Source organism: Anabas testudineus, chromosome 12, assembly GCF_900324465.2.
Source record: "Anabas testudineus chromosome 12, fAnaTes1.2, whole genome shotgun sequence".
Lineage (NCBI taxonomy): Eukaryota > Metazoa > Chordata > Actinopteri > Anabantiformes > Anabantidae > Anabas > Anabas testudineus.
In genome coordinates, this window is record NC_046621.1 from 9,951,354 (window position 1) to 9,976,011 (window position 24,658).

At 38.6% G+C, this 24,658-nt stretch overlaps 5 protein-coding genes across 7 annotated transcripts; 3 read left to right on the forward strand and 2 right to left on the reverse strand.

Moving 5' to 3' along the window:
- The first annotated feature begins 1,123 nt into the window (after nucleotides 1-1,123).
- Nucleotides 1,124-5,144, forward strand: cfap99 (cilia and flagella associated protein 99). 2 transcript variants are annotated; one of them, XM_026355853.1, is made up of 16 exons: nucleotides 1,124-1,272; nucleotides 1,359-1,483; nucleotides 1,561-1,705; nucleotides 1,810-1,904; nucleotides 2,013-2,119; nucleotides 2,196-2,373; nucleotides 2,514-2,594; nucleotides 2,868-2,936; nucleotides 3,028-3,114; nucleotides 3,211-3,296; nucleotides 3,439-3,643; nucleotides 3,775-3,916; nucleotides 3,993-4,144; nucleotides 4,212-4,417; nucleotides 4,554-4,736; nucleotides 4,849-5,144. In XM_026355853.1, the coding sequence occupies exons 2-16, from the start codon at nucleotides 1,370-1,372 to the stop codon at nucleotides 4,952-4,954; spliced, it is 1,956 nt and encodes a 651-aa protein (XP_026211638.1). In that variant the 5' UTR covers nucleotides 1,124-1,272; nucleotides 1,359-1,369; the 3' UTR covers nucleotides 4,955-5,144. The 2 variants fall into 2 exon arrangements, with proteins under 2 accessions (XP_026211638.1, XP_026211639.1); XM_026355854.1 differs by having other exon boundaries at nucleotides 1,125-1,272; nucleotides 1,349-1,483.
- Nucleotides 5,145-5,549: 405 nt separating this feature from the next.
- Nucleotides 5,550-10,764, forward strand: si:dkey-21a6.5 (major surface-labeled trophozoite antigen 417). The gene is made up of 9 exons (XM_026353966.1): nucleotides 5,550-5,756; nucleotides 7,123-7,296; nucleotides 7,443-7,581; nucleotides 7,694-7,782; nucleotides 7,981-8,041; nucleotides 8,709-8,797; nucleotides 8,914-9,026; nucleotides 9,107-9,263; nucleotides 10,018-10,764. Exons 1-9 carry the CDS (start codon nucleotides 5,699-5,701, stop codon nucleotides 10,173-10,175), a joined length of 1,038 nt encoding a protein of 345 aa, XP_026209751.1. The 5' UTR covers nucleotides 5,550-5,698; the 3' UTR covers nucleotides 10,176-10,764.
- Nucleotides 10,765-11,397: 633 nt separating this feature from the next.
- On the forward strand, nucleotides 11,398-13,071 carry mrpl35 (mitochondrial ribosomal protein L35). The gene is made up of 4 exons (XM_026355652.1): nucleotides 11,398-11,491; nucleotides 11,739-11,904; nucleotides 12,564-12,708; nucleotides 12,804-13,071. The coding sequence occupies exons 1-4, from the start codon at nucleotides 11,461-11,463 to the stop codon at nucleotides 12,984-12,986; spliced, it is 525 nt and encodes a 174-aa protein (XP_026211437.1). The 5' UTR covers nucleotides 11,398-11,460; the 3' UTR covers nucleotides 12,987-13,071.
- A 1,069-nt stretch (nucleotides 13,072-14,140) lies between these two features.
- Nucleotides 14,141-20,041, reverse strand: reep1 (receptor accessory protein 1). Of its 2 annotated transcripts, XM_026356668.1 has the most exons (8): nucleotides 19,919-20,041; nucleotides 18,432-18,504; nucleotides 18,264-18,340; nucleotides 18,013-18,133; nucleotides 17,536-17,649; nucleotides 17,122-17,284; nucleotides 16,093-16,355; nucleotides 14,141-15,090 (listed from the first exon to the last, which is right to left on the reverse strand). In XM_026356668.1, exons 1-8 carry the CDS (start codon nucleotides 19,948-19,950, stop codon nucleotides 15,019-15,021), a joined length of 915 nt encoding a protein of 304 aa, XP_026212453.1. In that variant the 5' UTR covers nucleotides 19,951-20,041; the 3' UTR covers nucleotides 14,141-15,018. The 2 variants fall into 2 exon arrangements, with proteins under 2 accessions (XP_026212453.1, XP_033182175.1); XM_033326284.1 differs by lacking the exon at nucleotides 16,093-16,355 and having other exon boundaries at nucleotides 19,919-20,027.
- Nucleotides 20,042-21,027: 986 nt separating this feature from the next.
- chmp3 (charged multivesicular body protein 3) lies at nucleotides 21,028-23,766 on the reverse strand. The gene is made up of 6 exons (XM_026353682.1): nucleotides 23,609-23,766; nucleotides 23,149-23,209; nucleotides 22,657-22,836; nucleotides 22,376-22,497; nucleotides 22,140-22,254; nucleotides 21,028-22,034 (listed from the first exon to the last, which is right to left on the reverse strand). Exons 1-6 carry the CDS (start codon nucleotides 23,651-23,653, stop codon nucleotides 21,895-21,897), a joined length of 663 nt encoding a protein of 220 aa, XP_026209467.1. The 5' UTR covers nucleotides 23,654-23,766; the 3' UTR covers nucleotides 21,028-21,894.
- Between the last annotated feature and the right edge of the window lie 892 nt (nucleotides 23,767-24,658).

Below are 24,658 nucleotides of genomic sequence, written 5' to 3' on the forward strand. Positions count from 1 at the left end.
CAAATACCGTGCTCCCAGCCGCATTTGGTTAAAAAATAAAATAAAATAACATGGAACAAAACACAGCTTGGGAAGTTAAGTGTTTGTGTGACTAGGCAGAAATGAACCAACATGTGATTAAACGGGTAATTTAACTCATATTGCAGTAGCTTGTTGGTAGTTCTGCTACATTCATATTTCATATCTGCACAGGGAGTTAAATTACTTTTTGTGATTTTATTTTTACATTATATGTTATTATAATTTAATATGACACAAACATTGTCACGTTCTTAACCATTGCCTCTTCATAATGACTTGAAGACAAGCACATCTGTGTGCCTATCATTATCACCATCATCCTGCACGCCAAGGCTAAAGCATCAAATGCAATTAACATTTAAGTGGAGGGGTGATTTTATTTAATGTTTTTTTTTTATTTTTATCTTGGTTACTTGCATACAGACATGTAAATTATCACCGTTCTTGCCCTAACACACGACAAACGGTTGACAAAACAGCCTCAAATGAAGGTCAACTTGCTTGTAGAGTTTTTAAAAGTGTCACAGGTCTTCATAAGCAGGTTGATAACACAGAGTTTGCACAGTGGTGATGAAACTGCAGGTGTTAAAACTTTCCATGAACGTGGGCACCACCTAGGGCGTGGTGTGTTGTCTAAAAACTGAGTTGGACAGTTCATTGTTTCAATGTTCACTCTTTGATTCACAGATTGTTAAATGTATAAAAATGGCCTTTATATTCTTTATAACATAGGCATAGACGTACAGCTTTTATCTGGGTTAATAATTTATATTATCTTATTTGCTATTTGCATGCTTTTCCTCTTTATTACTCTTGTTACTAATGTGCTAATCTCAATATTCCCAACAGCACATGAAGGCAGCGCATGGCACGCTCAGACGTCACAGTAAGCGACGTCATAGTTATTGTAGTGGCATCCAACAAAGGATGAGAGGACTCTGTTAATCATCTGACGGATTAAAACCGTGGAGGATTTTTTTTTTTAATACGGTGAACAAAACAACTCGATAATAAAACCAAAGCATTCCATTAATCTAATAAGTGTTATTTCCTGTATGTGAAGGTTTTGAACATGGGATAGGCGACATTTCTGTTTACGCCACTGTGTTGCTAAGCAACGACTGAACATGGTAACTGAAAACAAGCCACTCCGTCAATGTTGTCTATTAATCAACGTAACGTTATCTTTGGGAAGCAAACAAGCCCTGAGGCAAAACAAATAGGGTTTGCACATTTATATCGACAGCATCGGTAATTACTGTATCATTTGTGGACTTTTCTGCCTGCAGAAGATTTTTTTTTTAGCACGGCTATTATTCACCTCCAGCTGTCTGCAGGCAGATAAACAATGGCTCCAAACTATGGAGCACTTGTTAAGGAAGCCATTGTGCTGCTGGATAAGTTCAACTCTGGCAGACAGTGTTTGGATGACTTCATAGAAGATGCTTCAAAAGATCTGCAGGTATGAAGATTGAGATCAGTGTCCTGGCTGGTTTATTCTGACATTTTCTTATGTTTTGTATCTGTTATTTTTTGCAGAACATGGATGTTCAGCATAAGAAGTTCATACTTGACGTTGTTTCCGGATGTATTGAGCACATGAAACTACTGGACAAAGTTATCAATGTATTCTATGGTCAGAATGGGAGATGTTTATCCAGAGGTGATCGCAGCCAGTTTGTCAGTAAGTTTGTGAACTAAATAGCTTTCATATTCTTTATAAATGTACCTCTGAATATAACAAGATTCCCATTATATGTTTATAATATAGACTATTTTGTTCTTCAGTCATCTGCTACCTGACCACATTTGTCCTTGATGACATTGGGCTTCAACGTTTCAGCAACATTGTCAGATCACTGGACATAAACAAGATGTACAGAGTAAGAAACAACATGTCTGAACACTTTAATGTTCAACAGCAGAGAAACAGCAAACAATCGCTCTGTTATTGTGAATTCTGTGTAAACATCTGTGCTGTTTTGTTGCAGTTTCTGAGCTTCTTCTTCACAAACCTCACCACATGGATACAGGAAGAGTGGAGCAGTATCTACGATGCTGCTTATGTGGAGGAGCAGTGGATCGGTCCTTTGTTAAGGTTAAAAAAACTAGAATCCTTTTCAGATTTTATATGAAAGACTAGAAATAAAAGCATATGTCTATTTGTCCTTTAGGTGGCGCCCTGATATCACTGTTCTCTTGGACCAACTTGCTGTCACAATATCTCATGGGAGTCAGGTCAAGAAAGCTACGAGCAAAACAACTGAGCCCCAGGAGTTTGCTCTCACCAAACCTAAACCTCGAGCTCTGCCTGTGCCGGAGCTCATCCCACAGCAGGAAAAAAGCAAACCGGTCAGCCTCATTTAAAGTTATATACATTTACATACATGTGTTTAAATAAATTACTGTATATCTGTGGTCTGTTGTTTATACCAGTAGGTATTTCCTTAAAAACAAATATGTTGCACACAGTGTGTGATTTTGTTTTCTAGGTACCAAATAGCACCTACAGGGCTCCAAAAGAGAAGCAGATAATAGAGGACATCAAGCAAAAAAACCATCAAAAGAGTGAGGTACAATGTCTGCTTTTACTTTTATCACCAGAAAAGAGCTAAGAGGAGGTGATCTGTTAAAGAAATGTTTTCGAAGAAAAATAAAACTGATGTAAACAGTTGGTATAAGCAATAGATAAATAAAACAGTCTGAAACCCTCTTTGTATAATTATATAAATCAATATTGTAATAATGTGTTGTCAGTGGTACCTTTATCAGCTCTATTACATGATATATATATAGTATATATTGTTATTGTGTCTGTCTGTCACCTGTTTCAACTATCTGTCAAGGAACTGCTGTATGAAGCAAACATGAAACAATTCAGATGTGTAAAACCACAGAAGTCTGAACGCACCAAGGTAGGGACTGTTAATAATTAATAATTAATTGGCTGTAGATTAGATAGCTTCACCTCAGTTCACAGTTGGTTAAAACCATCATTTATTGCAGCAAATGATGTCCCAGATTGAGGACAAAATGGAGTCAAAGTTCAAATACCATTCATTTCATTCATCTGGGACTCCCTCCAGCATTAAGGTAATTTCAACCTCTTTAATGTATCAGTATCACCCACTGTATGTGTGGCGTTTATTAACATTATTTTGCATGGGTTCATTGTGCTGATTTTATTAGACCAACTGGTCGATCAAGCTCAACAGTGCAGCTATCCTGAGGCAGGGGGCACTATATGACTGTCAAGTGGAAGAGGAGTTACAGAGGTAGGTTCAGCACTGTGTTTATCTGCCACCTACATGGTGGTTGTTGAGGTACATATCAGCATAATCAATCCACTTGCTAATATTGTACTAATACCTTTCTTATAGGATGAATTACTGTGTGTTCATGTGTGTGTTGATATAGAATAGAGCGTTTGATAGAAGGGGCACGGGAGCCCTCGTCTTTCCTACAATGGCAGAAGGAGATGCGTCAAAAAGACCTTCTGGATGAGTTGGCCAAGATTGAGCGCAGACGCCTGGAGGGACGCATCAGCCACGAGGAGGCAGCTATGGCCCGGACAAAAATAATGGAACGCAACCAGAAGACTGCGCAGCTGAAGAAAGAGGAGGTGGGTAAAAAAAGGCACTTAGAAAAGATTACGTGGTGCATTACAGTCAGCAAGAAAAATGAAATTACGCAAAAGCATGTCTGTTCTTTACAAACACTTTTAAGCAAATGTTTTTACTTTGTCGTGTGCAGACAGCTCAGCTAATGCGGAGATATGCTGAGAAAAGGTTGCAGGAGGAAAAAGAAATGCGTGACTTGGTGCAGCAAGTGGCAGAAGGTCACAAGAACTCCAAAACAGCTAAAGAGAAGTTGCAGAAACTCAAGCAACGTATAGGTATGTGGCTTCACGTGTGAAACATAGATTTGTGCGTTGCTTTTTTGTTCACTTCACCTACATCCATATTTCACAGTAAGAGAGGTCTCAGAGCAAAGTCGAGAGCTCCTCCGCCAAGCGCTGGAGGAAGCACAGGCAGAGATGAGCAGAAAATTTGAAATTATCTCTGAAATCCATGCCATTGAATCGCTTCCTCGCATCAGAGTCAAGAATTTTGACGACTCAGAGGTGAGTAAAAGAGAAAACATTTTAATTTCATGTACTTTGACATAGTTGACCCCTTGTCCCATGCCAGACTGCAGGACACGAGCTGCTGGGGGAGATGTCTCTGGCAGAACTGAAGGAGCGGCTAGCTCTTCTGAAGGAGGCGCAGCAAACAGAGCAGCAGGAGAAGCGGGAGCACATCCTGGAGGTGAAGCAGAATAAGAAGCAGCTGCTGTTGGAGCAGCTGGAGGTCATAGACCTCCACAGGAGAGCACTGGCACAAGCTGCTGCCATCAGGTCAGGAAAATATTTGGCTTTTACTTACTTAGAAAAACGTGGACAGACGAAGACAGACACACAAATATTACACACACACACACACACACACACACACACACACACACATTCAGGATATATTTTGGTCATCTGGCAGGAAAGAGGAGAAGAAAGCCAGGCTGGGGTTTCGACAGATGGTGGATCAAGACGAGAGCCTTTTAGCTCTGCAGAGGAAACTTGAAGAAAAGCAGCAAGAGCGCAGAAGACTGAAGCAAACTGAAAGCAAGAAGGCTAGAACCCCTGAACAGGCAGGTGTGCACAATGAGGGCCACTTGACAAAGTGAGTATAAAATCCAAAACAAAAGAGGACTGTAAGCTTTATATGGTTTTATTATTGTCAGGATGTCTCATAACACTCCTCACTTGTCTCTCTATTTCTAATTTTGCTACAGAAGTATGAAGGAGCAAAGCTGGGAGGAAGTGGAGCTGAGCTTAGAGCGTCATTTACAAAAGGACAATCCACGGGTTGTTTCTCAGAAGGAAACACTCAAGATATAAATGTGTGCAGCATGTTGCAAAAGCCCTTAAATGTTAAACGTTTGATCATAAAGAGCGTGATTGCGTAGCAGACATACAGGCTTATATGAAAGAAATGCATGGAAGAATTGTCATGTGTTGTTTTCACGTATGTAAATTTGACACAGTTAGCATTAAAATGGCAAAAGCACTCATGGTTATTGTAATAAATGTATTTATATTCATTTATATCCATCACAGCTTGAATATATTATTAATTGTTTATACTGATTTTTTTTTGTGTGTAGTACATGTGCAGATGTCAAATACACCCACCTTTATATAGGACATGAAAAAGGGAAGTGGACCTTCACCTTGTGACTTAGAAAATTTCCCTTCCTCAAACCTGGGACTTGTTTCTATCTATCTATCTATCTATCTATCTATCTATCTATCTATCTATCTATCTATCTATCTATCTATCTATCTATCTATCTATCTATCTATCTATCTATCTATCCACAGAATAAGCTGTAGCGTCCCTGGTGGCTGTCCTGTGTCATAACAACTGATTTGTCTGAATCCGGCCCATTTTTGACCTTTTTTTTTTCTCTCTCTCTCTCTTAATCAAAATCACATGATGTGTATTTTGTCATATGACACTGATGGCAGGTCTGATCCCAGTAAGAGCGAGCTGCCCTGACGTCCTCTGTAAAAACAAACTCGAGCACTTGTCAGGCATGAGATGTTGTAGGTTGACATTGTTTGGTCGTTGTGCTCGGTAATATGTGGAGGATGGAGTGTCGGGGATTTCTACCAGCGGCAGCCGTCGTTTGTTTCCTAGGTAAGATCTACAACAATAACTGGAGTAATCCTACAAAATGCTTGGAAAGGCACCAATTTATGAATAGAAATAAAAAATAAAATAAAGCCATAATGTCAGTTTTTAATGTCTTAAAGTTTGTTGTCATGCAGTGGCAAAGATCTGAACATTTATGTCTTGAAACTCAAGTGCATCAAGGTTATTTCAGCAGGAATCCAGTATCATTTAGACCAACTTCAGACTTTTAAAGGCAGGTTTCATAACTTTAAGAAGAAGAGAAAGCTCAGAATTTGACGTTTTTGTGTCTCTCTGTATAGATCTGTCTTTTTCTTTTCTACGTTAAAAGAAGCTGCCATTTGAGAAGTGTTGCCAATCCAGAGAAAACATAACCAGGGGAATCACATGATCCCCATTTTGAATAATTACATTTCATGAGGAGGATGGCCTGTATACAAAAAAGCACTTATGCACAGGGCTAATGTGATTACTACCACAATATAGGCTCTGTTTCGCTGATGTGCTTATACCTGTTGCCCAGACTTTCTCACTACGTGAGTGTTTTATTCAGGATTTTGTGAAGGGAGTAAAACTCAGTGACTCTGTGACATAGCTCAACAACAGAACAGCACCCACCTGTAAAATTCATGTCTGAGATGAATGGAGTTTACTTTGCTGTGGATCTGTTTCACCTCTCTTTAAATTGTCTTTGGTCTTATTGGGTTTTTGAATTGATGCTATTTTGTATTTGTAGGCAAAATTATTTCCCCTCTGGGATTAAGAAAGTTTTTCATATTTTGAATGTCCATAGACCAGCTATTTAGTGAAGGTTATCAGGGCCTAACATGAAACTGAAAGCATACATAGAGTTATACATGCAGTTTCTACATAACACACTGTACATGCTTACATTTGCCAAAAAAAATCTACTTGACACCACAAAAGTGGAACATCTGTTGCTGCAGTTGCTGATAAGCATTTATTATTATTATTATTATTATTATTATTATTATTATTATTATTATTATTATTATTATTATTATTATACATCTGCACTTGCTTGTATCTGACTTTATTGGGCCATTGCACATCTGTGTGTTCTATTACTCGCTGGCAACTAACACCAGAGACCATATTTGCAACAGGTAATCTGACGGGCAAATGAGTAATTCCCTGGCTTTTATTCATCATAAGCCATAACTTGTATTTTATGAAAGATAACATAAAATGAGGGAATGAGAGATTGGGGGAATCGTGTAATACAAGTCGCTGACCAACGTCATACCAGAGATTATGCAGCTCATGCTTCGACACTTAAACTGCCAAAACCTCAATCGTTGCATTATATTCATCAACAATGTTTGAAACATCGTGAGTCCCTCTCTTCCAGGCCTGGTGGTGAGCCAAACCACACTCACTCCTGCTGTGATGAACACCACTCTTGTCGAGAACGTGACTAGTCTGACTACAACGCCTGTGATTCTCAGCAGCACAACCCCGGGTTGCTCCGCATTCAACACTTCCACTTGTGAACCCTGTGCACCAGGATCACAATACGACAACAGTGAGACATTTACCTTGTCATCTGACATCAAGTCACCACTTTCCTGTTTTGTGTGATGCTTGATCATAGAAACCTTTTTTGTTTAATGTTTTAGGATGTCCACTCTAGTCTTGTTCACTAGATATCTGTCCTCTGTCATTTCCCAGGCACCATGCTGTGTAGCTGCTGTTCTGAACCTGGGCAGTGTCTATTTCCTGGAGCCTGCCTGCCGTGTAACAGAGGCTTCTACCAGCCACTAGCTGGACAGCAGCAGTGTCTGCCATGCAACCGGGGTTTTTACACTAAGTATGGATGCAGACTGTGCCAACAAATTCAAATTTTTCTTTTACTACTGGTATTGGCTATTTTACGCTATACTTCATTAGTTTGTTTCTTGTATTTTACTCCTGCTTCACAGTTTCACTGGAAGTCCACTTTGTCACCCCTGTCCTCCTGGATCGTTCAACAATAATATGGGTGGAGACAGTTGCACAAGTTGTTCACCAGGTGTGTTTATTTAGCTGTAGAGAAAAACTCATAGTAGTGCTGTGAATGATTAACCAAAAGCATTAATTTTAGCCAAAACCTGCAGTATACTTGTAGTCAGATTTTGGATTTATGTTTTAAACATCTGATTTTCATATGATATAAAGCTTGTTGGAAAACATGAGTCATATGTGTTGAGTTTTTATCTGCTGCTTTCAGGTTTCTTTTCATCACAGAGTTCTACTTCATGCTCAGAATGTGCACTAGGAAGTTTCTGCAAGTAAGTTGCACATGAATGTCATTGGCTTTCTATTTCTGTTTCTGATGTTGTTTATAACCAGAACCCAGTAATCAGTGTGGAACATTCATAACTATCTCTGTGTTTGGAAAATCACTTATCTAACAACCGGATCAGGCATCACATGCTTATATCCCATGGTTCTGCTTGCCACCACGGATGCACCCACACAGGCACAGAAGATCAGTTACACAGTTTCTGCACTGAGTAATGAGTAGGAGGCACGTATGATCATGTCTCAGTGGCTCAGGATGTGGAAAATATAAGATAACTTGTGATTTCAGGAACAACTTAGCCAAGTGTGAGATATAGTTCAGCTTCCCCAAAACAACAACCCAATAAGAACCTGACGGGATTTTAATCTTTAATTTGATTAAACATTCAACACATGTGAAATATGCCAGTTTGCAGCCATTTTTCCAATGATTTACAGCTTAACTTGGCAGTGAAATTCAGATTTTGCTTGTCAATACTATTCAAACTTTTGCTTAACATTTGAAACTTGCACCAAATTATTTCTCATATCAGTGCCTGCACAAGCTTTAATGGCAGCTTTAAACCAAACCAAGTGATTTTTGTATTTTTCAGGATTACCTTGTATGTGTATTTATGTGTATTAAAATCACACACAAGTGTTTCCCTCTGGCAGCTCCTCTGGTTGTAGCAGCTGTCAGATGTGTCCTGCAGGAACAGAAGCTCTGCAGACTGCTGCTAAAGACTGCACACCGTGCAGACCAGGTAATTCACACCATGCAAACTTCTTTCGTTCTAACAACTAATATTTGAGTGCTGTAGTTCAGAATAGAAAATGGTGAGCATGAATATCCATTCAGGTGAAATTTGGTTTTACACAGGCATGCACAAAACTCCGCATCAGAATATGTGTCAAATCTGCGCCAGTGGCTTCTTCCAGATTCACTGGGGACAGGAAAGCTGTAACGTCTGCCCAGAGAATCACTACTGCCCCGTGAGTACTTTGCCCTCTACACAGCTTGTGTACAATTGAAAGATGTCCTGGATGTTTTATCCTGCCCATTATTTACTCAGAGCCCAGATGTGAACCCCATCTTGTGTCCAAACGATGCCTTCTGTCCGGCGGGCAGCTTGGCTCCGGGGTACTGCATGGAAACCTTCTTCCGCAAAGCAGGGGACACTTGTGAATTAGCACCGGTCACTATAGCTCTCTTAGTTATTGGAGGAGGGGGTAAGTAACAGTGCTAAACTAAGTTGAAAAATTACTTTTATTTTTAAAGCAAATAAGGAAAAAAATGACATAACATGAAGGTTTATTTTCTTTAGCTTTAGAGAGCTTGTGTTACTTCACTCACACAGAGATAAGACAAACTAAATACACAGAGGAAATACAATATGCTGTGGTACTGTCCACTAATGACCCAGCAATTGTGGATTAAAAAGGAAACAGGATTAGTCTTTTGTATGGAGTGTTTTGCTATCACTATAGAAATATAAATGAGCCTTGTTGCTTCAAATTTCAGCCTTGTGATTAAAAACTGAAAATAGAGAATAGGTTTTATTGTCACATTTTGTTGTGTATTGTTTGTTATGATTATTAACATTATTAGTATTTTTCTGAATTGACAATAAGCATTTCCGCTGCCCATTTCATGCATTAATTAAGTATTGCTCTGGGAATGTTACTTTTCTCCATGTGTTTGAGCATTACAGTTCCAGAGAGACTGTTAATCCAAATCAGTAATTTGACCATTTGCCCTCACAGAAACAGAAACACACAAACATTCCCCTTTTCTTTCTGCACACTGAAAACTGATTATTTTTTCCCTTTGGGACTGAGATCACATTAATCCTAAAAAGGACTTAATGAAATGTGCCCTAAGAAAAAAAGAATCATGCTCACATACTGCTCAGTCCAATCTTTGTGAATATACACATCATATCCTGTAACCCTAATGTGTTTTTTGTCTTGTTTTTTTTCCTAGTTGCTTTACTCTTCATAATTTTACTGGTTCTACGTCGACGTAGAAATGCTGGGGATGAGTTGACGGTAGCTCGAGCTCCATTATTACGCAAAGAGCGACCTCAAGGTCGGTACTATGGGATGCCCTGTGATGCAGAACCTGTATACGCTGGCTGGTGATTCAACGGAGCTTAGTTTTTCTTTCCTTATTGCATGGTGGGACTAAAACGACGTGGGTCTCCACTAAAGACAAAAGAACTGACATTGAAAGACTAATGGTTAAATCTTGAGGCGGTATCTTGAGTGTACTTTGACAATCCACCATCTTATGTGGTACCATTTGAATATATTATTGAGAGACGTATAGAGGGAGAAGTATATTATTTGTGATTTTCGTTTTGTAGTTTGACACTGTCACACTTGTTCCATAAACACGTTTGTTCTGTAAACCAGGTTATTGGATTATAAGAGGTATGCTGGAGTGAGGAAAATGAGACATGTGCCTCGACTTTGTGTGAACCTCTCCCTCTTTCCCTCTTATGAAGCACTTTTTTTACACAGGTAATTGATTCCCTTTGCACTCATGACTGTCTCCATTAACTTGTTCAGTTCCTCAGTGACAGAGGTGTAAACTGTGATTCGTGTGTTTTTTAATGCATTTGATCGCAGTCTACCATAGGTCTGTCATATAACTGATATTTTTTGCTTAATGTTTTCTCTCACTTTTAAGATAATATTTGTATGTTTTAAAAGAAAATAAATAAAAAAGATTCAGTTGAGCCTCATTTTTATTCTTTTGTAACAATTGAATATCTTTACAAATAACCATGGAATTAATATGTTTTAGAGGTTTGTGGGACAAAAATAATGACTAAATTTGGATGCTCAACTTCAAAATTTCACATAATTTAATGGTATATTTATTTATTTAATATTAAATTAAATAAATTTACCAAATTTGGTGGAAAGTGAACAACTTTGAATGTTTACTTTGAAATGTGGCTATTTTAATTGAATGTGTGACAGCGTCTTTGGCTACTATCAAACCAAAACCTGTTTTCAGTTCATGTTTCTTAACCATGGTAACACACCTTTAAACTCATATAAAGCAGTCAGGATTTAGAGTCCATCATAGTACAGAGACGGCATCTGTAAAGGTCTCTGTCAGGTAGATTTCAGTATGCTTATGTGACTGATGAGTCTTCAATGCACACGTTTTGTTTGGTTCTAAAAACCTCAGAGACCAATAAAATTGAATTTAATTAATTATCCAATATAATATATATCCTGTTGGGTCACATCCACTTATACAATGCTGACTCCACTTGTGTAAGTGTGCACAGATGCAAAGTTTTACAGATCCGGCCACACAGCACATGGCAGTGCAGCATGAACGTTGTCGCGATAACAGTGACTTTTGTCCAAACATGAACCCGTAGTGACGTCACAGCACTGTGGAGGAAACATGGCGGCGGCCCTGACAAGGAGAGTGTCCGGTGTGTATGAACAATGATAATCATGCTTTTAAAGTTCACGATTTCTGTCCAATAAATCTTTAGTTTGTCATCATGACATGCCATTTGTATGTACATAATTTCGGGGGTATGTGTGTGATTGTGTAGTTTTGTCGTCACAGCTACCTAGCTAGTAGCTAGCATTACATGAAGTCTTTACATTGTATACAATGCTAGCTAGCATTAGGTTTTCTCATTGCTGTATTTTCATCTTGTCCTATGTTGACAGGGCTGCTGAGGCCGCTGTCTGCCTCTCTATGTGCACGGACACCAAAGGTCTGTCAGCTTTCCAGCTCCATTCAGCCCTCGCTTCTGTTCAGCTCGGCTACAGCCGCTGTCCGTGCTCCTCTGTGGGCTGCAGTGTGTCAGACATCTCGGTACAACATCCTGCAAAGGTAAAGGAGGAACAATGCAGCTGATAGGTAGCATGATGTCGAGGAGTTAAGTTTTCATACGCATAAGAGAAAAAGCTGACTTAAATGCCCTTGGCCGATTAATACATATTAACTGATTCCAGTTTATAATTTTTTATCAAATCATTTCATTCTACGCTCATAGTAGGATTAGGTCACAACAATGTGTGGACTGGAATGACATCTCGTCCACGTTGCAGACCACTATGGACAATATCTGTAATAGTTTTGTAAAGACCAGGAATAATGTAGATTATGGGGGAGTCAGCGCCATGATTATTGTGCAGGCTGCACTGAAAGCATTTGAGTCATTAACTAATCTTTTTTCATTAGACAGACACAGAGTTATTGTAGTCAGTATTTTATGCTTTTGATCTACATATAATGAAAAGTGCCTCTCTTACACCTGTACATGCTCACACTTATTCAAAGTATCAAAGTAACAGTTGCAGGAAAAACAGATTTTTCAATGAAGTGAAATGAAAAACATTTTTTACACCACCATATTTAGGTTGGAGGTAAAAACTCTGAATGATATCTCAAAATTAAACAAAAAATTGTCGATGGGTAATAGCTAGTGTTGAGATTTTTTTATCTGAGTTAGCTGAACCTTTATTTTCTGTTTCTGTTTGATTTTACAGGGTGTCAGCACTTATTCCCACTGTGACTCAGCAACCAACCAGAAGTTTGACCTACTACAGCTTGAAGAAGGGGAAAAGGAAGTCTGTAAAATCTGTCACAGAAAGGTTTATGAGGCTGCACTGTGGCCTTTGGATAAGACGCAAGGTACAATTGCTTTACTGTTAAAACCCCCCTACTGTTTTCTTTGCACCAAATGAATGAGAAATGCACACTCCCCTCTTGTTTTTTGGTGTAAATAGGCTGGATACAAGAAGAAATTGTGGAAGAAGAAACCTGCCAGGCGAAAGCGCCTGAGGGAGCATGTGTTCTGTAACAAAACACAGAGCAAGCTTTTCGATAAAATGACAACTTCTTTTTGGAAGAGGAGGAACTGGTATGTCAATGATCCATACCTGAAGTACCATGATCGGGTCAACCTCTAACTGTAATTTGCCAATTTACATCTTATTTTCTGTTTGAATATAATGTAATGATGTAATATACATAATAAAGTACTGTCTTACATGATTTTTGCTTTCGAGTGCTCTCTTAGACAAAAATTCAAACAAACAGTCAAAGTTTTACTTGATTTTTTTAATGACTAAATCAATTTTAAACAGAAATATTTAATCCAGTGGAACAATAAATTGATAGCTATAAATCAGCATGTAATTACATCACTGCTTTAGTGTAGGATTCACATTCACCTTGAATTTAGGTAATTTGACATTCTGGCCTGCCAGAACAATATCTCTTAGAAAGTGGTGTCTCTTCATGAATAAAGTGGCTAATTTATCAGTAAATAAGACATGTTATTTGAGTGGATGCACAGCCAAATGATAGTCGGAACATTTGATGTTGTAAAATAAGAATAAAAATAAATTTTCACTGACCAACAAGGCATCTAATAACAGCTTTGCACAAAATCACTTAATTCCAATTTTCATACAAATTAATAACAAACATCATGCAATGATGAGTTTATCAGTCTACACACATGTGTACAGATCTGCTACTCAGCAAGTTTTTTTTTTCTAGTTTTACTTTGCATTAATTTTAATCACCTCCAACACTAACACTGATATCATTAACGCTGAAACACATCAGATTTTTTTTTTTGTCCATTAAAAGGACAATTAATGTACATAACAGGTGTATCTACAACATCCGAGTGAATGACGTGTAAACAGAACAGTTGTACCTGAGAAGCTTTTGTTTCAAACTTCAAACCACCATTAATGACGAGATACAGTGATGAAAATTATAAATATATCTACTGCGCAAATTCAACCATCAACAACCAACACAGTGATACTTTGTGTACAATGTTGCTAAGGTTCAGGCTCAGTGAGTAAAGTACAGGATGAAAACATAAAATGTGTCACCACACAATAATTAAATGTAAGTTTGTTAACCTGCAAACCAATAAATTCACTCTTGTGTATTCTTGAAAAATAGCAGTACATAGATGCTAAGAATGTTGGGTTTAATGTTGCTCAGTTAACAGCAGAACATTACACAGTGATTTTAAACACGTCCTATTTCTGCTACAGCCCAAAGCGAGGCTTCCCTAATTGGCGTTACCTTGTCAAAAAAATGACACAACATGCTTAGAAACTGAACAGCAGATTGTCAAAAACAGTCTTGTGGTAGTGATTTCTTGAGTATTAATTCCCAAAAATAATGTTAAATTATCTGTGATAATATCCATGATGACTGTTATGTGTAATTTTTTTGTCCAGTGCAGTAATTTATATTCTCAACATAGTGCAAAATGATTGTTTAATGAGAACATAATTAAGTTGGAAATACTAAACATCATGTGTTGAGACATTTTCTAGTTCTCTGCTATATTTTTCTTTAAGGCTTTAACAATGAGGTAAATAACAGAATATTGTCTGCCACTGACTTTTCATTACTACAAGGTAGGTTGTTTTGGGGTAACTCACTGATTTCTTAATGCTTGTGATAAATAATCAGGGAAGAATTTAGCTGCTCATGGCTGTTTCAGCGGACCAGATTAAAGGTAAAGATTTGCTTTTTCTTTTGATCCTTGGCTCGTAACACATTCTCTAACAGTGACCGCGTCACTCTCAGTGCCAGCTGTAGTAACCAGTGACAGTACATTCTGTTTAATAAACAGCAGACTAATGACTGGGAAGACACACATGCAATTGCCTACCCAAACCTGGTATATAAAACAACAAACTGTACATAAATACATCTTCAATAACCCACAAACTCAAAGTGTCTGTCAGTATGGAACCCATTCACTCACTTTTCCTAACTCAGTGTCACAAACCTCATTTATTAAATCATGAGCCATGAGATTTATTTTATATGTAGAGGGGTCATCATAGGTCACTTTGGTAATACCTTATTCCAAAGCAAGGCTGCTTTAGTCATGTAGCTTTTGGCCATTCAGTATTTTTACTTCTTGCAGCAAAGGCAGCTGGAGTAGTCGTGAGGACAGTTTCACATGGCTTCATTGTTCGAAGAAAGAGCACTCCTGGATCTTGTGAGAGGCCTCAAGACTCTATGAGGAGGCTGGAATGGAGAGCAAACAGGAAGATTTAATTTTTATTAATAAAATTATTGTATTTAAAAAATACAGCCAGAGGTTGATGTATATATATATGTATATATATACACACATATATACACATATATATATATAATATATATATATATATATATATATATATATATATATACATATATATATAATTAATCCCATGAAAAGATCAAAACCAACAATGTAAGTAGAGTCCTCTTTTCAATACCTCCTTAGCTACTTAGCCCTGTGGATCTCAGCCCAAAATTCACTAATATATAGTTTTTTTAAAAGTGCTTAATCATTTACTACAACATCTGGACACAGCAGCTTTTTGGCAAATATTGTTAAAAGTACTGCATCTGTTTGGGAGGTATGGATTACTACACATTTAATGCTCCTGTGAGTATTTGCGTGTATGTTAGCACCTGTGACATGTAGGTATAACACACCTTTATGTCACAGAGAAATACAATTTGGTTGAAAAGGCTACTAGAGTAAATTAATTGGTTTTGTTTTTTTTCATTGGATTTAAACACAGAGTGGAGACACAATAGTTGGGCATCACCATATCAAAGTGATATTAGAAGTTGAAATTAATGAGGGAGGGATTTTTAAACAACCATTTTCATACACACTACATCAAATCATCAGGATTGAAACACTAGAAGGCAGTCTATGTCAAATTGTCAATAATCTTTGCATGTTTCCCATGCCACATTTCCAAACACGTGAGTCACTGCACTCATACAACTCAAGATCACACGTTCATTTGCATAATAATAATTCCACTTAAAGTTAATGTATGATTCAGCTTCATCGGTGCAGAAATCCTATTAGCAGCCAGACTCTCCACATTTGCAAAGGTACTGAACCGTGATGATATATTTAGCTACACAACAGTAGAAATTAGTGAATCAGTGAGTAAATCGCCACTCTCAAGGGGCTGTTAGAATCAGGCAGCAGCTGAGCAGCCACGCTGACGAGGCGTATACCTCAGGAGCCTTCCTCTTAATCACCCTGAGCTGTGGAGAGCTCAACACTGTCTGCACCCCTTTCCCCACCTCCTCAGGCTGCACTGGAGTTGGAGGAGTGGGACGTAGAGAGGGTGTGGAGGGTGGAGAGGACTGGGGTGTCAAAGAGGGTGTGATGAGTGTGGACTCAGACTCAGAGGGCGACATGGTCTGTGACTGCAACTCTTTGGAGTCCCATTCGTCCAACCCCAACACCTCAAACTCAGTCATGTCAAAATCCTGTCCTGTACCATGGGAAGAGGTTGTGGAAGGGATTAAAACATATAAATCTTTCATCCTGTCTCTGGTCTACGGAGTCACAAACCAAATACTGTTTTGTGCAACTGCTGTGGTGCATCAACTGAGTTTGATCAGTGGGGATTGAAGATGGTTCCTATTTTAATGCATTACCATTCTGCAGATCACAGAGCAGACGCTGAATAGGAAGTTATGATATTTAGAATTCAATTTGTACTTTAGCAAAAACAAACATAACAAGTTTGATCTGATTAGGTTTCCTGTATTTGGAAATACAAACACTCGATGATGTAACATCATGTAATGCAAAAACAAATAGGAAGCAAAAATCTACAATCTGCAGCTCATAGGTTCAATTGGAAGTTCAAAATGATCAGCAACTTACATGGATTCCTTGTTTGTTTCCTTGTTCGTTTCCTTGTTCAGTGTGATTTACACTACTCTGGAAAATAGAGGTACTAAACAATATCTGTAGGCTTAAGCAAGCTTGAACAGGAAGACAGAAATCTATACGATTGTCTGTCACACACAAACAACGCAGCTAGAGAATTATAATCACACCATTACAGCTAATGTGCCTCGTAACCAGGCAGAACTGGTAATTTTGTTCCTTTATTTCACCACAACAGAGTTTTAATATTGCCTTTATAACACTTTTACCTTGTTAGCTAAGGCTCAAGTCCCAAGTCCATTTCTATAGTGTGTTTAATGGTTCACGGCTAAAGAGGCAGTATGCCAGTAATGTCTCCTCACCCTTGTTGTAACCGTCTGACTTGCTGCGCATCATAGTTCTGGTGTGGTGCTGTGCTGCTGCAGGCTGTGTGGAGCCATGGTCGGCGGTAACGGGGTCAGACTGGTAGGAAGATAGATCCTGCATACTGAAACTCCTCAGTCTGTCTGAGAGGACTCCTTGACCCTTGAAGGTGGAGAAACACATTTAGTGTCAGCAATAATAACAATATTAAACAGTTACAGCAACATGAATCATCATCACAGGGAAAAAGATATTTGGATACATTACTCAGTGTTTTACTTTAAAACCAAACACACAAAGCTTTAACCAAGAATCCAGCATTGATATGTGGAAAGAAAAAAACAGGACAGGCTGGTTTCCTGTATCTATAGTGACCTGGTCAGTACAAAACAAATGTCCAGAGTCTGCATTACCTTTGTTGCAGCCATGACAGCAGCTGTGGCTGCAACATTCAGCCCCTTTCTCCCAAAATGGACGAGTGTGTCATAGCTTTTGTCCTTGGCTTGGCAGATATAATCATCAATGTCCTAAAACAAGGACAGAAATCTCATGAGCACAGTGTCTGGTTGTCTTTGTTGAACTCATTTTACGTACAGTGTTGACAGGCGTTTCTTATATTGCTCTGTGCGTCATATATTCTGTGACTTTTGACCTTCTCACAACTGCAGAGGACAAAGGAAAAGAGAAATGACATTTCCTCTCCTCTGTCCAGTAAACACATCTTCACTTCAACAGTCGAGGTGGAAAAGTGAGTCAACACAAAGGCACTTTTGTTCTCAGGATGAAACCAAGCTGACTAACTTCAAGCCTACACTGGTCTTAACCTAAGCCTTTCCATGAACTTCACCACAGGAAGTATAGGGAAGATACAACAAAAGCAGGGATTTCACCTTTTCTTTTGAGGAAAGCGTGGGATGAACAAACTTCCTGTATAGCACACTGGAGCCTTTAGTGTATGGGGACAGCAGCCACACCACAAAAGCAATCTTCAGTTCATAATAGAAAGGAAGCCTGCAATGGAGATATAGAATGTCAACAAAATAAAATGAGTCTGATCCATGTTTTTAGAGTTTGGGACTAAATAGGTATGTGATAAAAACATATTGATCTATAGTAACACCAAATATCTGAGGTCACTTACCAACAGAGAAACATATCTGTAAATACTTCCACAGTAGTAAATAGAGCAAATATTATCCAGTACATCATCCATTTCACCTAAAATGTCAAAAAAGCAGCACAAAATGGTTAAGGTAAGCACTGACAGCCACCACTGTAGAATAACTGAATAAGATCTTAATATACTCACATATTCTTTCACATCTTTCGACTTCACAGCTTTATATGATGAGTATGCAGGATATAGTGTCCCGAACACAAGTCTAGGAGACAGAAAATGTCCCAATCATCTTCAGATAAAGATCACAACAACACTGCAGTCAAATAGTTTAAAAGGTGTATGAATATTATTAAATGTAATAAACCGTAATTGGGGACAATATTTTATGGAGAGAGAGCTTACAGTGTATCCCTCTGTCATGTTGCCACATCAGTGATTGAATATGTATTTATAACATGAATCCTACACACACTAATAAAAATGATGGACAGATTGCAGGTGAGATTAAAATAAACTGATAATAAATTTTACCTATCAGAGAAAATTATTGATTCTGAAGGTAAGTATGAGTTTACTTGTGTTTTCTACCCTTTTTTTTTTTTTTTTTACGTTTCTATTTGTGTGTAGACACCTGCTTCTTGGTGCCTGGACGGAGGCAGCACCCTGTTGAAGTGCTACAGCAAAGCAACAGCTGTGAGTGCTCTGATCAAATTACTGACCCACATCATGTTGCACCACGGAGGCCTGAGCAGCTCACTGTGGTGACTCTGACAGAGTTTAGAAACACAAGGACACTCAAAATAAATATATGAGATCTGGAAAAACGCAAGTAAACGTTTCTACTGTGAAGCCTGAACCTTAAATGACCTACATAACCACGTTTTGAACAACCACAGCTAAGACAGTGCACTGCATGTAACAGGATCCTGTAATCTAAATTTAATTGTCCACTATTTTGAGGTTTGGGCCTGGTGTTGGCGTTTCACACGCTCTGTAATGGCGCTGAATCATACTTTGTGCAGGTAAAACACGGACTGTATACTGTATCTAATGCTTTCTGATTGCTTAATATCACTGAAATCCCGAAATATAAGGTTAAATATGATGCATCTATATTATAAGACATCTTATTACATTCATAACTCTTGCATTGTAACCTGAGCAGGCTGACCCATCCCTTTTGTTTTCCCCCAATACGGGACCATCAACACAGAATATTGCTCCTCTGTTGTTCAGTCACCTCGCCACTGACATTTAGGCCTCTCTCTCTGAAAGACGCTCCTGATTTTCTTAGTCTTATTATGATCTCATGGATGACAATAGATTATCCGCTCATTCACGTCCCTTCTTTGTCTGTAATAATAATAATAATAATAATAATAATAAAAAGCCCATTGGGCTGTGAGCGCTGACAGGCTGTTCAGTGACACACTGGGTCTTTACAGTACAGGCCCAGCTCAGCAGTCCTGCTCAAATCCCGTGGAATTCGCACAGTTACAGTCAAAGATTAATAGACCGACATATGTCCCTCCTTGCAGGTCCTGTGGAGCGCGTCGTTCCTTCACCGCGAAGGAGCGACACCCTCAAATACAATCCGCCTTCACTTAGCGTGTTATTATTCTAGTCTGTGACGAGGCATATGCACTGAAATGAATACAAATAAATAAATCACTTACACCACAAGTCTAGAGATGATCCAGGAGACCATTGCGCTGGAGAGGCGACAGGACGCGCTGTCTGCGGGGAGGAGTTTCCTCCAGATGATAGGCGCGTCCAGGCGGCAGCGTCTGGACGCACACAGGCAGCAACGTGATGCAGGATAAACAGTGAGCGGACTACAACTATTATCCGTAGATGGCAGTGTTGCATTGCGCAGGCAACATAAATACCCAACATGCCGAGCCCACTGACTAACAGTGCGTTTGACATAATACTGTAAGCGTAATTGAGCTGTTAGGGGACACCAGCTCTCACTCCTGCAGTCTATGCTCAAGTTCACACTGAACTTCATATTTGTCCAGAGAGCCACCAGCCAGTACCTCCTCCCTAAGAGTCTGTGGGACGTAATGATTATAATTATGTTAATTAACAATTAATATACGTATTATTTTTATCTGATCTACAGACGTCTTCATGAAAACTATCTGGAAAGAGATTTCAAGAGGCCCTGAAATGTCTTGATTTCTGTTCACTAACCTGAAATACCCCCCGTTTTAAAAGAGCAACAGTACCTTGGCTTTCTCTAATCTCTGACCTACATAGTGGAGCATGAGAACAGTGGCAAGGTTTTGTTACAGTACAACAAAAGCTGCTGTGGGCAGAGCGGTCGAAATCTAATCCTCTGATCCATTTAAAGAAAAGGAAGGGCTTCAAAACCAAGTGGGCCCAAAAACCCAAAACAGATACTGAAACCCTTATTCTCATCGTCAGGTTAAACATCAGATGTTCAGAAATTAATGACATTTGATTCGTCAAATGTTTTCACTGTTATTGATGCAGTCAGTGAGCTGCAATTATCAGTCGTTGAACACTTTACTGCTCACAGTTTGGCTTCAGAACTGCAGAGCAAGCCGTTTTATGCACCAGACAGGTGTTTGTCAGCACAGCTTGAGACTGTCTCTTACAGAACAGTTTTTAACCTGCTGACTGGGCTACTACAAGCAAGCAGGTTAAGATTTCTCTGGGGCCCATTCCTGATGAGACCTAATATTTAGTGTTTACTGTGATGTAGAAGGACTGTCTGTATTAAATGTAAATTGGTGTGATTAATATAATATTTCCCATATTTGAACCCATGGTTATTAGAAGTTTATTTCCTTATTTTTCCCCATCCACATAGAAAAATTATACACACAATACTTCCACAATACATAAATTCTGCACTACCCAACCTTTCTATGTCGGCTGCATCTTCCTGCTTCCTGCGACACAAAGTCAAACATTGAAGGAGCAGATCGTTAATGCAAAAAAACTGATTAGGGTAGTTTGCGTGCATTTTCCAAAGTGTACTTAACATGTATAACCACATATAGTATAAATACATTTGGACTGTACAGAAAATTTACTATGAAAAGAGAAATCCACCCACCACCTCTAGTGTTTCAGATGATGCAGACCAGTTACTGTTAAACAAAACAGCTGCTGCTAACAAAATGTGTACTATGAGTTCAGAACTACTGCAGAATAGCGAGCGAGGATGTGATTTTATGTGCAGGGTGGTTTCCATCAACAGTTATTCAATCACTTGTTCGGATCATAAATGCCCAAGTACCTCCACCACAGTCCATAAATTAGGACAGAAGAAGAATATGATGAAGCACTGTAGGCACAACAGGCTTTTCATACTTACATTATATACACTTTCTTAAACCTTCTCTTTGACTTTGGATAATAAAGACTTACCAAGAGTTACCCCTGACAATAAAAGACAAACAGCAAAGAAAAACTTCTTCTTCACACTGAGCAGAACAAACATTCTATAAAAACTGTAGACATTAGCTGTCAAAGCACAGAGTTAACTCAAAGTGATTATGTCAAATAATAATAAGAACAAGAAGCAGAGAAGATGCTCAGCACTTTAAACCCTGCACCAGAATTGTCTGTCCTTTCTGAAGTGCGTGAACTGACTTTGGCAGGACAGTGTCAGTTCACCTTAGCTCCTCAGAGCTGCCAATCTCGACTGCATTGCTTCAATGTCCTCTTCTGACTCATCTTCTGAAGCTGCAGTGGCCCCAGCAGGCTCCATTTCAGGCAGGGCATCTGTAACTTTGCTTGGTGCTTTGCCAAGGGCACCTAACAGGACAAAAGCAGCAGTTAATTATTTGCAGTGCAAGTCAATCTGTGGTTCTGTGGTTTAACTCTTAGGAAAATTTAATTGAGTTTAACAAATCTGTTCACCTGCTGTGATCTCAAAGAGGATCTTGTCAACTTCCTCCTCTGCTGCTTCCTCCATCTCCTCTCCATCTTCCATGCTTTCAAATGTGTCTTCAAGCATTTCCTCAATGATGCCAGCCTGAAAGATGAAGATAGTGTTTACAAAATGACATGGTTTAGTAACTTCTTCTTTCAAACAAATAACACTCAGGGTCAGCAGCAAAATTTTAAATGTATTTATGCTGGAATAGCCTGCTGACCTTCATCATCTCCTTCGATAGGTCCCTCATGGTGGCCTGGATCTCTGGTACTTTGATTAGGTTCTGCATGGCTTTCATGACCTCTGTGCTCTTCTGCAGGGACCCGGCTACACGCAGCACAGCTAAAAACACACAGACATGTTTCCTTCACAGACACTGCAGTTCAGAACATTAAGTTCTGTAACAGAAGAACAAACTGTTCTACTGATAGCAATGACAAATATTTCACCAAAACTACATTTCCCCCATTCTAAGTCCAGATTTACTTTTTCCAAACTCACCAAGTTGATTCTTCATGCTGAGTAGTACAGAGTTCATTTGGGCTTTGGAAGCATAAAGTTTTGTGATGGCTCTTTTTGACTGAATCATTTCCTTTGCGAGAATCACACACACATCCTTCTGGCCCTTTTTGGCAGCATCTTTGATGGATCTTTTAACTTTTTCTTGTTCCCTTTGAATATCTGAAACAGTAGGAGACACAGGTTAACAATAATATAATTTATATAATTAGATTTTTGGTTGTAGTGTGTTAATGTGGTAGAAATATACTACACTTATCATACTGAGTCACCAATTCTACAGTAAAATCTTTAATACTTTTATAATAAAATAGTGTCCACTCTGATTTCAGACTAAATATGACACTGCATGAAAGTAAATGATAGACATTAGATCGGAAGTTCACACTTTATTTATTAATAAGTATATACACCTTTAAGTATTAGATGTTTATGGCTGTTCTGAGGTACTATCAAATACTGACTGTATCTCACCTCGAATTTGTCTGTCGATCACTCTCATTTCTTTCCTTATTTTCTGAGACCACTCATTGATCTGAAATGAAATATTCAAATGATCATGGTTAGAGTAAATGTCATTATGTCAACCAAAGCGAACACATTCAGGCTTTGTTTACACTCAAGCGAATGACAGCAACGAGCTAGCTTTTCAAGACAGAGGCTGAAATAAGAATAATAAACATGTAACGTCAAATACGGTAGAAATAATGTAGCTCAATATCACATGGACGACTTGTGCTCACTGTCCACTTAACTAGGATAACTTTCCTTCTTAACTAGGATAACTTTAGCTGTTCAGTTAGCTAACAAGAAGTAACAACAGGACGAGGCTGAGTAAAACAGCTAGCTGTTAGCTAAAGGTAATGCTGTTTTTCTTTCTTATTACGGACGAACGTCACAGAGACAGCCCTTGTCGTTGTCAGTCAGTACTCACCAGATCTTTTGGTGGTTTCTCCGGTGTTCGGCCGAACAGACCCATTGAGACTGTAGAGTTAAATACCAAACTAACCTGCCTGACTGAAACTAGCTGGCTAGCTCAGCTTACAACTAGGACTTCCTACTGTCGCTCAGGCCCATCTTCTTCTTCTTCTTCTTCCCAACTTCATTTAGGTCCGGCAACCAGCTTGAAGGCGCTTTACTGCCACCTGTCGAACAGCAGTGTGTAGTGAAATAAAAATAAAATAAAATAAAATAAAATAAAATAAAATAAAATAAAATAAAATAAAATAAAATAAAATAAAATAAAAAGTTCAGAGTAGGCTAAATTCTCTAAATTTTCTTTAATGATCTTTTTCTTTAGTTTCTTAATTAGATGTAGCCTGTATCAGTTAAATCTTGAAGGAGGTTTCCTATTGTGTTACTAATGTTTGCTTTGTTTAGTGCTAATTTCTTCCTCTACATAGCCTCTGCATTCCAAAAGTACAGCAGCACAATATTTATAGATATCCTTATTACTGTATACCATAGTAATTTAAAATCTGTATGTGTCCATATTCATCTTGCAGGTTGATGAGACTTTATCATCACTGGGATGAACCGCTGCTCCATGATGGTAATAGTGGTGTGAGCTAGATGTACCACTGCTTAGCATTTCCTCAACAGCTTCCCAACCAAGTCTTTGAATATTTCTCTGCCTATTTTTTATTTTTATTCATTCATTCCTTTTCAGTGCAGACATGTGTAGTATATTTGATGTACAACATGGATGCAGCCTCCAGTCAGCCCACACCTGAGCCACTCCTGTGTTTGGGACTTTATTTCCCCGGCTTAAGACTTTGAGGCATGATTTTCTTAAAGCAGCAGTAGTGTGAGCTAGTCCCAGATACCAGTCATATATATATATATAAAGGTAATATAATAGATGTTCACAATAATCTGCTTCAGAGAAACCTTTCCTAACAGGATATATTTAGGATCTGCACCACTACACGTCGACTTCTGTCTCGGCGGCTCGTGACGTCTCCTTTCCAGAGCTTCTAGACTT

Coding starts and splice junctions, on each gene's coding strand:
- si:dkey-21a6.5 (XM_026353966.1), top strand. CDS start 5,699: ATGTGGAGGATGGAGTGTCGGGGATTTCTACCAGCGGCAGCCGTCGTT. Junction 5,757..7,122: donor AGCCGTCGTTTGTTTCCTAG/GTAAGATCTACA, acceptor CCTCTCTTCCAG/GCCTGGTGGTGAGCCAAACC. Junction 9,027..9,106: donor CAGAGAATCACTACTGCCCC/GTGAGTACTTTG, acceptor TTATTTACTCAG/AGCCCAGATGTGAACCCCAT.
- reep1 (XM_026356668.1), bottom strand. CDS start 19,950: ATGGTCTCCTGGATCATCTCTAGACTTGTGGT. Junction 18,341..18,431: donor CGAAAGATGTGAAAGAATAT/GTGAGTATATTA, acceptor TTGACATTTTAG/GTGAAATGGATGATGTACTG. Junction 16,356..17,121: donor GTCAGACGGTTACAACAAGG/GTGAGGAGACAT, acceptor CCCATGGTACAG/GACAGGATTTTGACATGACT.
- chmp3 (XM_026353682.1), bottom strand. CDS start 23,653: ATGGGTCTGTTCGGCCGAACACCGGAGAAACCACCAAAAGATCTG. Junction 22,255..22,375: donor TATCGAAGGAGATGATGAAG/GTCAGCAGGCTA, acceptor TTCATCTTTCAG/GCTGGCATCATTGAGGAAAT. Junction 22,035..22,139: donor CCTCTTTGAGATCACAGCAG/GTGAACAGATTT, acceptor TTGTCCTGTTAG/GTGCCCTTGGCAAAGCACCA.
- mrpl35 (XM_026355652.1), top strand. CDS start 11,461: ATGGCGGCGGCCCTGACAAGGAGAGTGTCCG. Junction 11,492..11,738: donor CCTGACAAGGAGAGTGTCCG/GTGTGTATGAAC, acceptor CTATGTTGACAG/GGCTGCTGAGGCCGCTGTCT. Junction 12,709..12,803: donor GCCTTTGGATAAGACGCAAG/GTACAATTGCTT, acceptor TGGTGTAAATAG/GCTGGATACAAGAAGAAATT.
- cfap99 (XM_026355853.1), top strand. CDS start 1,370: ATGGCTCCAAACTATGGAGCACTTGTTAAGGAAGCCATTGTGCTGCTG. Junction 2,120..2,195: donor TGGATCGGTCCTTTGTTAAG/GTTAAAAAAACT, acceptor TTTGTCCTTTAG/GTGGCGCCCTGATATCACTG. Junction 3,917..3,992: donor GAAACTCAAGCAACGTATAG/GTATGTGGCTTC, acceptor CATATTTCACAG/TAAGAGAGGTCTCAGAGCAA.